The sequence below is a fragment of the Chanodichthys erythropterus genome, chromosome 20 (assembly GCF_024489055.1).
Source record: "Chanodichthys erythropterus isolate Z2021 chromosome 20, ASM2448905v1, whole genome shotgun sequence".
Taxonomy (NCBI): domain Eukaryota; kingdom Metazoa; phylum Chordata; class Actinopteri; order Cypriniformes; family Xenocyprididae; genus Chanodichthys; species Chanodichthys erythropterus.
The window spans coordinates 12,368,498-12,382,028 of record NC_090240.1 but is presented as its reverse complement, the minus strand read 5'-3'; the positions used below and the strand labels follow the sequence as shown (position 1 = coordinate 12,382,028).

The 13,531-nt window shown below is 36.2% G+C and overlaps 1 protein-coding gene across 1 annotated transcript in view; it reads left to right on the top strand.

Moving 5' to 3' along the window:
* Positions 1-12,162, top strand: part of rbm38 (RNA binding motif protein 38) — a 36,835-nt gene extending 24,673 nt beyond the window's left edge. The window contains exon 4 of the mRNA XM_067371194.1: positions 10,288-12,162. Within this exon, the coding sequence (XP_067227295.1) occupies positions 10,288-10,591 (304 nt within the window). The 3' untranslated portion in view covers positions 10,592-12,162. The remainder of the gene's footprint in view (positions 1-10,287) is intronic.
* Positions 12,163-13,531: the final 1,369 nt, after the last annotated feature.

The window sequence follows — 13,531 nt, the reverse complement described above, 5'->3', positions numbered from 1 at the left end:
AGAGTATTCTTGAATGTTCAGGTTAGCAAGCTGTTGCCAAACTCCAAATGAACTTCGTTTTGGCCTGATTTTCGATTGCAATGATGACACACCAGTTCGTTCTTCGATTTCGCTTAAAGTGTATTGGGGCCTGATGATAATGTGACAGTGAGGAACTAAACTAACTAAATTAACTAACATTAAATTTGTCGTCATTTACTCATCCTCATGTCGTTAGACTCCATTGACTTTTATTGTACCGACAAAAACACTTTTCATACAGGTTTGGAGTAAATTATTAATTTTAATTTTTCAGTGAGCCATATCTTTAAGGGAACCACAGAGACTTTTGGTTCTGATGATGTTTGCTGAGTATTCACTCTGAACAAAGCATCCATTGTCAGTTTTGCTATAAATGAGATGTGCGTTGGATAATCACTACTCAGTTAGCTTAGTTAGTGAGTTGTATGTCCTTGTTGAGAGGAAGATGGCCGGGTTGGCACTCTCACCATCTGTTGGCTGGCATTAGAGGGATTTTTTCGACTGGGGAATAGGGTGTTGGTGTTGGGGGCTTTCTGCGGTAGGAGGCTTTGGCAGGGTGCTAAAGATGGGGATTATAGAAGTGGAGGGTGCTGCTAACAAACCCCCTGTGGTTGGGGGTTGGGTGTTGGGTGTTGGCGAGAACACAGCATTGTGGGTGGTCTGCAGGTTTAGGGAGCTCTGCTGAACTAGCAAAATAAGGATCAAACTACTCAAGCATCTGAGATACACATACACACGTCTCTTACGCCGTCAGCTTGTCACATGCCCCAAGCCGAATATATTCACTGACATTTGACCTTTATCACATTTTTGGCGACATTCACACCACTGTAACAGCAAGTAGCCATGTAACATTGTTGATAATATTGTATTTATGATTTAAGATACATAACTTCTTATTAGATTTTTAATTTTCACTTAATCATATATGCTACTGTTCAAAAATGTGTGGTCAGAAATATTGTATTTAAAATGTCTTTTGTGTTCACCAAGGCTAATGTTATCCCATGAGAATTCATATGTATTTTTACCTAACTTATATTTACTTGTTTTCATACACACAAAACATACAATATTGATGTATTGACAGCACAAAAACTTTATTTACATATGAGCAACTTTTAGACATACAAATGTGTATGATAACTTATTTATTATTAAAATTGTGGCATTAAAATTTTACAATACAATATTTTACAATACAATATTGATGTATTGACAGCACAAAAACTTTAATTATTTACGTATGAGCAACTTTTAGACATACAAATGTGTATGATAACTTATTTATTATTAAAATTGTGGCATTAAAATTTTGATTAGGGATAAGATTCCCAGCAATTAATAACTTAAATTCTGCTGTGCACCTCATACAAATCTATTATATACAGCAAGAGAGGACTGTGACACATCGTCATTTGAACTACTTTTGTTACCGCTTTTGACATTTTTGCAATAAATTATTGTGATTCCACTTGTCTGTTATTAATGGAAGCTTGTTTCCGCCACTGAATAAAAAAAAAAAAAAAAAAAAAAGTAATTGCGACTCTTTTCTTTCAATTTTTTTTTCTCAGAATTGCGAAAAATAAACTCCCAATTGTGAGTTATAAAGTCAGAATTACAAGATATAAAGTCAGAACTGTGAGATACAAACTTGTAATCCTAAGAAAAAGTCAGTCTTTTTTCCCTTAGAATTGGACTTTATAACTCGCAATTGCGAGTTTATATCTTAATTTCTAGCAACTGCAAGTTTATATCCTGCAATTGTGAGTTTATAACTCGCAATTCTTCATTTTTATTTCTCGCAATTGTTAGTTTATATCTCACAATTTTGACATTATAAGTGGCAGTTCTGACTTCATGTCTCGCTGTGAGTTTGTATCTCGCAATTCTGATATTATAACTCGCAATTGTGACTTAATATCTCTCAATTCTGAGAAGTCAGAATTGCGTGATTTAAACTCGCAATTGTGAGAAAAGTTAGAATTGTGAGATAATAAGTAGCAATTACCTTTTTTATTTTTTATTTAGTGGTGGAAAAAAGCTTCCATAGTTATTTTTTTTATTCATACCTTTACATATTTTTAAGAAATTGTTATGGATAGGTTTATAGGAATGGGATTAGCAGCTCAAAATATCTTTTTAATGCTACAAAAAGTGTCATTTTTGTCATTTCTGTCCATTGGGTTTGAAATATTGAACATTTCAGCATCTATCCAAACATACAACAATGTTACATATTGATACTTGCATATTACTGTAACAATGAGCCAAGGCTGCATTTATCTGATCAAAAATACAGTAGAAACATGAATACCATTAGTGAATTATAGTGAAATATTATTACGATTTAAAATAAATTGTAATATGTTTTAAAATGTAATTTATTGCTGTGATGTCAAAGCTAAATTTTCAGCATCATTATTCCAGTCTTCAGTGTCACTATGATGGATAGAACATTCAAAAGAACAGAATTTATTTGAAATATAAATCTTTTGTTACATTAGAAATGTCTATATTGGCACTTTTGATCCATTTAATACCTTGTTGCTAAATCAAGGTATTAATTTCTTTCAAAAATATTTTAATCTATTTTCTAGAAAGAAAGATATAAGTATTATTTATTTTTTCCATTTTGTTATGTTTAGGATTATGCATATTCATGCCATCAATGTCATACAAGAACTAATTTTAGCAGTGCTACATTAAGTAAGAGTGATGTGACACGGGTGGCTCTCGCCCAAATTGCCCCTTCACTAATTCATCAGTAATTTAGTGATTCTGCTGTTTGTTTCTGTATTTGCCTGGTAAGACATGACCTTTAAAACATCCTCTGTTTCTCTGTCTCTTCCTGTCTCTGCCCTCACCCAACAGCTGGAGCTGCTAAAAGTGATATTCTGCTTTGGGCACCTAAGATCATTCGTCCTTCCTCTTTGTCGTCATAATTTGCTCTCCCTTCCATGTCTCTTCTTTTCATTTCTCTTTGTGCTTCTGTTCTTTGTCGCTCTCATGCACAGGCACTTTTAAAAAGACTTCCCGCATCCCCACATCAACAGAACCACCAAGATAAATTACAGATCTCAAACCTACTAAAATGTACTGAACTAGCTATATCACAGCTGTTTTTAATGAACCAAATTACTCTAAAAAAAAAAAATGTAGAATAAGGTTTGGTTTCAATCCATTGATTTTTGATTCGATGGAGGCAGATCTGAATATGAGCTTGCGGTTGATTGTAAGGAAGGGGCGGGTTTCAGTGGACTAAAAGATTGGCATACGTCACCAGAGAGAAGTCTGCCATTTCACTGGAAGATCCAGTTACGTTTTGATTGAAAATTCTGAAAGAAAAAGAAAAAATAATTATATATATATATATATATATATATATATATATATATATATATATATATATATATATATATATATATATATATATATATATATATATAATGTGTATGTATATATGTGTATGTAAAACAGAAAGGCAAATTTCATTTCATGCCAACTTTAAGGTATCCTTTAGATGCGGTCCCCAAGGCTGTCCCAAAAGACACTTCTCCCAGGACGCGTCCTGTCCAGGATTTCTAAGTTGCATAAAATGTCCCAGTTTTGGTTTTGTTTTCATATTTGCGGAAGGTAACGACTGATAAATAATTTGACCAATAGCATGCATTATACATAATCAACCGATCGTGGCTTGCAAGAAGGCTGGATCTACAGAGAACGGTCAAAACATTGCAAATACGACAACATTTTAATGCATTGCATGAAGACTGTCAATAAGAACAGTGGCTTGCACAGACCTCCGTGTAGAAATCGCGTTCCTAAATCGCGTTCCGGGGGCACATCGATATGACCACTTTCACAATTAAAGAGGCAAGGGCTCAAGCCATTTTAGGCAATTTAGAAATCCTGGACAGGACGCGTCCTGGGAGAATGGCACATATGGTCACCCTAATTAGGGTGTCATGATGTTAGCTTAGCAACATGCTAACACCAAAAGCTATTGAAATCAATTGAGAGTTAAGTCTATTTTTTATGTGGTTCCAAATCGGTCACTAATGAGGTTACAGCTTTGTGAGGAAGCTGCCTTTGAGCAGTGTTTCTCAATCAAGTCCTTGAGTACACCAGCATTGCACATTTTGGATGTCTCCCTTATTTACTGTTTACACCTGGTATTAAGATGTGTTTTGGTCGATTTGGATCATAAGTGGACGATTCTAAATGTAACAGAGCGGCCAGTTTGAACTGGAGGGGCTACATAAATACAGGTGTAAACGGGTTCAAAAATGTTTTGAGCTTGTCAACTTTCGACCACTTCCAGAGGTAGTCAAAAACACATTTGACCGGATTGCTTTTGTAGTGTAAACGCTCATGTGGTCGAATGTGTTCGAACAGCCACAGAAAACCACCTACTCTCCGCCTACTGACTTAATGTGTAAACATTATGGGAAGCGCGCTAGCCAGACGGGCAAACTTTGTTGGCTGGAGACCCAAGTTTGGTTTGAAGATGAAAAATGTACCAAGCACAATGTTCTCTCACCATTCCTGATTTCTAACACACACTCACAGCGTTCGGACGGTCTTGCGACTGTCAGAGCAGGCTGTTAATCTCTGTTGTATGTTTTTCCGTTGTCTCTGGTCGCGTTCATATGTGAATTGCACAAGCTTATTTTGTCCATTAGATTAAAAGATCTAAAAAAAAAAAACATACATTTACCCACCCATAGACCCTCCCCTGAAAGAAATCAGGACAGAAGTGGTCGAAAGTGGACAAAAGAGACAGATTAAAAATGTGATTTGTCCCTTGTCTACTTGTGATCCAATCGACCAAAACACATCTCAATACCAGGGGGAAACAGGACCTAAAAGTCCCAATGTAACGGAAGTAGCGACTTTTTTTTTTCCGATATTGTGATGTGCATCTGAGTGAAACAGATTATCGTAAAAAAACAAAATCTTTTAAAAAATGTGGACTTTTTTTCTAAGCATTGGTTGGTGATTGAATGGGGGCAGATCTAAACATGAGCTTGCGGTCGATTTATAAGATGGAGCAGGTTTAAGGTCTTGATATACTTAAAGTAAAATCTGAAAACAAACTGTTCCCAAACAATGTTTGTTTAGTGTTTGTTTCTAGAGTTCGAAACAGCTTGCCAAAATAAACTTTCCAGAAATGTTTGCTCCGGCTGCTAAACACCTTTGAACTACCAGTAGTCTGTGGCAATTGAGTAACAGTTCAGTGTATTTTTTGGATCAACCATACTAGCATTGGTTAATAAAGTGAGATTAAATACATAAAGTATATTGGTGTAATTTAACATTTAATTATTACAGGTTTGCATAATATTCTGAGTTTGCATTTCACTTTTTTTTTTTATTCATTTTGAAGAATACCGAACCTGTTTTTGTGCAAGTGAGATGAGTAAATGCTCACATTTAGTCTAGAACTACAATAACCATCATGTTTACATCATGTAACATCACTCTGCACTTACAATTTCTCTCAACATGGAGACAGGAGAGCTGTCAGTCAGTGAATGGGAAAACAAAGTAACTTGTAAAAAGTAACTCAGATATTTTATTGTAAATTTAAAAGTAATGTATTACTTTACTAGTTACTTTAAAAAGTAATCTGATTATGTAACTCACATTACTTGTAATGTGTTACCCCAACACTGCAAGACTGACAGTTTCTTTTGTGTTTAATACAGTAAAGCTGCTTGCCGACAAATGTATATTAGAGCCTTTAAGCAGGATAAATGATTGGAGAAGTCTGGCATACGTCACCAGAGAGAAGTCTGTCATTTCACCAGAACATGGAGTTACAGTATATTTTGATTAAAAATTACAAGGTCAAAAAACAAACAGAAATTAAACATCTGCATGGTTGTATATTTTTACAATAAGGTCAAAAATGTATATTTAGAAAATAGATTGAGCACATTTCTTTTTTATTTCATGCCAGCTTTAAAACGCCTCATTTTTTAATCAGCTCATTTATAAAGGCTCCAAGACCTAATAAGGTCAAATAAAGATTAGGAGGCAGCTGTCTATGTAGGCAGCACACTAGGTTTTGGAAGATCTAAAGACACACTCATTTTCAGCTAATTTGTAGCAATGGGTTTGCCCTACTTTGTCAGTCCTCACACCCTTGTCAACTTTGGTCTTCTTTATTTTGCCTTGTCTCTCTCTCTCTCTCCGTTTCTCTCTCTCCTCTTCCTTGTCTCTCTCAATCCCTCTATTTCCCTGTCTGCATTAGCATTTGCTAGGATGAATAGGGTCAGTAAGGACGGCAGACTCAGTTGATTTGCCTACTCCACAAAGCCACTGTCAGTCCCTATAAATCATCCTTCAGCCCAGGACGGCAACAAGGGAATGGCAGACGAATGACACTGCAGCTGTGTATGCGTGTGTATGAAAGGAAGTGTATGCTGCTGCAGATGTGTAAGTGTGTTTGTGTGTGTATGAGGATGTTGCCGGCTTTGTGTTTTCAATATTTTGAGCTCAGTGTCGGCAACCCCTCTGGGTTTCTCTTTGTTTTTGAGGGTGTTTCATGGGTCTGGTGTAGCCTAGCCTGAGCTATGGGTAGCAGCCTCCGGTCTCTCTCTCTGTAGTGCTTCAGTTTTCTGTGATGTTTGGCCATGATATCATCAGGCAAAAACTTATAAGAAACATTAATGAGGTCAGTGAGCAGGTCAGTCGGCACAACGGAGTATCTGCACTTAGAATGCACTATGTTTAGTCATGTTACAGCTACATTACACTACTGAGGGCTGTTTCATAAACGATGCTAAGAAAAGCGAGGATTAAACTCCAAAACCTGACTTAAATTAACCTAACAAATGAGTTTGGGCTAAAACGGTTTCATAAAAGGTAATTGAAGTTCACGCAGTCCCGCTAATTCGATCCAGGTTCACCTAGTCAAGATAATTTAGCGTGCACGGTTTTCTTAAGCAGCCCTAGAGGTCGATCATGGATCAAATCGATCCACCATAGGAAACGGCATACATTTTGTGCTATTTTATGCGTTTGAGACATGGTTTTCCTCAGTGCATAACTTACTTTTCACAAGTTTATTCTCCATCTGTAAATGTTCGAAAGTAATGCAAATATTTCCATTTTGCGGCTGAACTTCACAGTGAACGAGCGCTGTCACGCGCATGCGCGCTAAACAGACGGAACGTAATAGAAGCGCAATAATTCTAAAATATACATTTCGCTAAAATATTTGATGTTGGACATTAAATGTGCCTTATGTACACTTTTAAACCTACAAGTAAGTGTATTTTTATGATCGTAACTGTAATGGACTAATGTAATGGGGTAAATCAATATACTTTGGGCCAATTACTGAGTTTAGATTCATCTTACCAATGAATTTAGTCTGTGCATATTTATTTGAATTTTTAATTTTATGATTTTAATTTCTGCTCTTCTAATAATAAAGGTACTACAGCTCAACAATAACAAAACCAGAGAGAAATGTATTCATATCTAATTAAATATTGGGTAGGCCTACAAACATTTAGCCAGTAAGAAAAGAAAACCTGGAGGTTATATTATATATTATATATATATATAAGACCAGAGTATAGATTAAATATGGGCCTTGACTACAGTGGGTGGTTCCAGTGTGGACAACAGCCATGCATGTCACTTCTGCAGGCTGCATCTTACTCGGTCACTCTTTTCATAGCTTTTGCTGTCTCTGTAACACTCATTTGGTATTTCTCCTTTTTGTCTAGTAAAAAAATCACTCATCACTTAATGAAAGCTTACAAATGAAGGCCTGATTGTTTCAGGGGCCTTGTCACAGGTTTATTGATTTTGAATTTCTGTGTTACTTTTAATATATTTTCACACTTAAAACAATGATTTGGTAATCCTCTTGTACTCTTTTGTGCTAAGAAATAAGTCTCTGACAGTTCTCTCCCAAGTGCTTCCATTGTTGTCAGTATTAAGTCTGAGAATGATTCAGTGGGCTATATAACACTTAATTTTTAAGAAATCACTTCTCTTTAAATGTTTTGTTTCTCATCATACTTACCGTTTAATAAAAAAAAAAAAATGGCTTAAACTTACACCAATATATATATTTTTTATTTAGCACTATTTAATAAATGTGTGTGTGTAATTATATATGTTAATAAACTCAAATAATTGTATGTGAGAGAGTCAGCTATAATATCATTGCGTTCCTATTGGTCATTGTTAGAGAAGCTCAGCTTAGCCTGCTCCAGACCAGGGCAGCATTTCCCAAAAGCATCGTAAGCCTAAGTTGATCGTAGCTCCATTGGTTTCAATGGAGCTATGATCAACTTAAGCTTACGATGCTTTTGGGAAACGCTACCCAGGCTAGTTTCCCAGCATAAGTTGCCAAAGTAACTGAGTTTGAACTCATTTAAGTTTGTTTTATGAAACAGAATTCGCTGACAACAACTCTGACTAAGTAAAATAAGCCTGGCTTGTTTTCTAATCTTGTTTTATGAAACAGCCCTCTGTTCAAAAGTTTGGGGTCAGTAAGTTTTTTTAATGCATTAAATTGATCAAAAGTGATAGTAAATACATTTAAAATGTTACAAAAGATTTCTTTTTAAAATAAATGTTCTTTTGAACTTCATATTCTTCATATAATCCTGAAAACAAATGTATCATGGTTTACATAAAAATATTATTTTTTGTTTTTATTTTTTTTACAGTGTAGTAGTTGACTGAAATGGGTTTTTAATGGCCAATACCCGTACTGGTATAAAGAAAGCTGGGTGGCTCTTTTTGTTGAGATTGTTGAGCTGATGCTAGAAATAACCACTTCTGTTACAAGCAATTAGGTACAGTACATTTCCAGTCCAATGTTGAATATCAAAATGGCCAAATATCGACTAATTAGTTGGCTTAGCAGATATAGCTGTCTCTCACTAGAATTAATCAAATAGTTAACAGTATGGCTGGACGATTTGGGGGAAAAAGTGGGGGGAAAAATGGATTAGTTCACAATTTCCTAATAGTTTACTCACCCCCATGTCATCCAAGATGTTCATGTCTTTCTTTCTTCAGTCAAAAAGAAATTAAGGTTTTTGACGAAAACATTCCAGGATTTTTCTCCATATAGTGGACCAACGGGTTGTTTTCAGTGCAGGTTCAAAGGGCTCTACACAATCCCAAACGAGGAATAAGGGTCTTATCTAACGAAATGATCTGTGATTTTCTAAAAAAAAAAGAAAAAAAAGAAAGAAAAAAATGTATATGCTTTTAACCACAAATGCTCATCTTGAACTGCTCTGAGATGCAGCACTCATTACGTAATCACGTTGGAAAGGTCACGTATGACGTAGGCAGAAGTACCGTGGTAGGGCGAAAAACTCATTTTCTCCTCCAACTTCAAAATCGTCTGACATCATTGTTTTACTTTTTTTTTTTGTAAAGGGCAAGGTTTTTGCACATTTGCTTTGTATACACTTGCTCGGTACTTCCATCTACATCACACATGACCTTTGTAATGTGATTACATAATGTGTGGCACATTGTAGAGCAGTGCAAGATGAGCATTTGTAGTTAAAAAGTATATATATATATATATATTTTATTTTATTTTTTTTTTTATTTATTTATTTTGTTTTGGAAAATGACTGTTTCGCTAAATAAGACCCTTATTCCTCGTATCATGTAGAGCTCTTTGAAGCTGCACTAAAAATGATATTTGGACCTTCAACTCGTTGAACCCCATTGAAGTCCACTATATGGAGAAAAATCCTGGAATGTTTTCCTCAAAAACCTTAATTTCTTTTTGACTGAAGAAAAAAAGAAAAACATCTTGGATGACACGGGGGTGAGTAAATTCTCAGGAAATTTTAATTCTGAAGCGAACTAATCCTTTAATATCCAACTTTTTAAAAAAATCTGTGCTTGCTTATAGGGCAGGATTTGGCAAAGATTTTGTATATTTAATATATCAATATGGCTATAAAATAATAATAATGATTTTTTACAACAATATAAATACCTAATCTCGGAGCAGATGCAGATAGAGTTGGTGAGGAGCGGCATTTACTGTGAATCGAGCCACTCTGAGACGCTGCAAACACTGGTGGATCATGAGCTGCTCGCGTGTAAATGAACACAGTGCCACGCTTCACTCAGCGCATATATTTAATACACATAGCCTTTGCGATTTGATAATTGCACTGTTGCATTTCCTTTTTACTTTTCTATCAGTCATGCAGCCCTAGTTAAATAGTTAACTCTCTCTCTCTCTGTTTCTCTTTGCAGACTCAGCCAGCCATATGTTTACCCTCAGGCCTTCCTGCAACCCAGTCTGGTTCTGCCCGCACAGGTCACCTCCTCCACAGCCACAACCCCCTACCTTGACTTCAGCACTGCCTACAACCAGTACGCCTCCTCGGCCTTTGAGCAGTATCCCTACGCCCCCTCGCCAGGCTTCCTGAGCTACATGTACCCGCCGGGCACCCCCGGGCCCTCCTCCGCCGCCTCCACCCCTCTCTCTGTCGGAGGTGCCCCCACCGCAGCCTTCATCCAGCTTCCTCCTCATCAGCTCCACACCGACCGCCTGTAGAACAGGCTACAAGGACCGACCGAGTATGCTGAAATTGCACTAGAACATCATCATTATGGGACAGGGAATTGTGACATCATCAGCCTGTGACTGGGGTCGCATACAAAGGGCTTCGAGTTTTTCTGCTTTTCATTATCCCTCAGTTAATGGACTTTTTCTCTGAATGGTTACTCTTATGATTAATTATGATATTTTTGTCATTATTAGTAGTTAAGATTGTCGAAGAACCAATATTAGATTAATAAATGGTGGATTGCAGGGATTGCAATTCAGATGGATCCAGTGATTAAGAAATGACAGGTTATACATTCATTACCGTTCAAAAGTTTGGGAGCATTAAGCTTTTTTAATGTTTTTGAATTTTGTCTCTTATGCTCGCCAAGGCTGCATTTATTTACATTTTTACATTATTACTATTAATTTAAAACAACTGTTTTCTATTTGAATATATTGTAAAATGTAATTTATTCCTGTGATCAAAGCTGAATTTTCAGCATCATTTCTCCAATCTTCAGTGTCACAAGATCCTTCAGAAATCATTCAAATATGCCGATTTGGTGCTCAAGAAACATGTTGTAAACAGTTGTGCTTGATATTTTTGTGGAAATGTGATACTTTGATAAATAGAAATTTCAAAAGAACAGCATTAATTTGAAATCTTTTGTATCTTTGTCTTTACTGTCACATTTGATCAATTTAATGCACGTTTGCTGAATAAAAGTATTAATTTCCTTAAAAAAAAGAAACATACTTAATCTAAACTTTTGAGCGGTAGTGCAGTATACTATTTATAGGAATGGCAGTTTTTTTAAGGTTGGATGTTGTGCACCGCTGCAGGAAGATTTATTCAGCACAAAGCCTTAGAGACTTCTTCATTTTCTTTCTTCTTTTTTTTTTTTTTTTATATATATATAGCTGTTCTTATGACACAAATGTGCTTCCCTTTCTCTGAGCAAAATTATGTGAAATTTTAACAAGAATTTTTCCAAGAATAGATAACTTTTCTAGAAATGTAGCATTGCATAGAATTTGTAATTCTGCTTATCACTGTGTATCACCTCTGTCAAAGGTCTCTTCAATTCCTGTAGTTTCTCTTTCCTTTAGATTGTTACAACATTAATCCAGCATTCAGTAACGCATGGATTCAAGATGCGCTGTAGCTCGCCTGTGAATAATCATGAGGAAATAGACATTGAGTATTAAGCATATTCTAATCCTGTCTTATACGTGATGCTTTTTAGACTGTGTTTTGGTCAATATCTACATCTTCTGAAAGGGGAAAAAAAAGAAGAAAAAAAAAGTATTGTGACAAATGTCAGTGGTTGCCATTGGTATCGATCCACAAATGACACTACAGGACAAAATGCCAGCATGAACATGCAGGAAAACATGAGAAAAGTCTTGATTTAGGGGACGTTTGGACAGCACAAGACTATATATTGCCAGGACAATCTGTACGTTTTCAGGAGAACAGTGTTGTCAATCTACCCTGCGACACTCAACTCAAAATATGAAAATACCTTACAGAAAGCCATAAGACCAGAACATGCAAAACAAGTAATAAAGTAATTTACAAAACAGCTTCATTGATGTGATTTTGATGTTTACGTATGTTTGGCTTCACTTTTCCAATTGGTACGATTTTTTTGCCACCCTATCAATGCATTATTACATGGTTCTATTATTATATTGTATTACATTACATTATATTATATTATCTGTTCCTCAACTCTTTTCAACTTGTCAGTTAAGTTTGTTTTTCTTCTTTGGCTCTTCCTTTGGTTCTGCAGACAAATTCATTGAGAAACACGGAAGTATAATTGTGCTTACGATGAATAACCAAAGGCAGTTTAACAACCATTTATCGCTGCTTCAATGGAAGAGCTGGAGTGAATCCAAGAGTTCATGGACATGCAAACAAACCTATGCAAATGAAGGGAATGCAGGGCATTAGGGCTTTATATGTTTTTGTGAGTAGGCAAAGTATCACTATGGAAACTATGGGAAGTTATATGCATGAGGCCTCAGACCTCAATCCAAATGAGCACCTGTGAACGACTTCACAATCAGTCCTCCTCCAATCAGATGAAAAGCTTACATATGCTCTGTGTGATGTTCCCATTATCTTGTGAAGATATATTTTCGCTTTTTCTTTTTTGGACAATTCAAAATAATAGGCCTTACTTTTGTGCACTGCCTACATGTCAAGTTGGAAAACAAATACAAATACACATTTATAACCCTAACCGTATTTAGGGAAATCAGTGTTCAAATTAGATATATATGATACCAACAGTCATAATCAAGCTTAGTTGGTCAGTTTAAAGGGATCGTTTACTCACTCATTTACGTCATTTACATCATTTACTCACTATGATGTTGTTCTGATGCTGTATGCCATTCTTTCTTTTTTTCCCTCCCGGATCACAAAAGGAGAATTTTTAAAAAATGTTCCACTTGCACTCATATAATGGCAGTGAATAGTGATCTGCATCAAGCTTTTCACACTTACAAATAAGTCAGAGTAAATGGTAGCTATGCGTATTTGGTGTGCTGTCCAAGGAGAGGGCTCCGGGTCCGGTATTTGACCCGAACCCAGAGTACTCTAATTTTTCCTGGCTGTGGTAGGAACCAGCAAAGAGTGAGCTGTCAGGGTGGTAGAGGGATGCTGAAAACAGCCGAGGAACGTAGGTGAGTCGACTCTGTATATATAATGTATAGGCCTCCCCTCATGGTGATAGGATGTGTTAATTGCTGGTAAAGTTGATTGGTTAGATCATTTGCACATGCTCCTCCCAAACTTTGTTAATGAAACAATTTCACAAGTTCACACTTACAGATGAGTCAGATGTAGTAAATGGTATGTGTATTTGGTGTGCTCTCTGAGGAGAGGGCTCCAAGCCCAGTATTTAGCCCGAAGCCAGAGTACTCCCCCCAAAA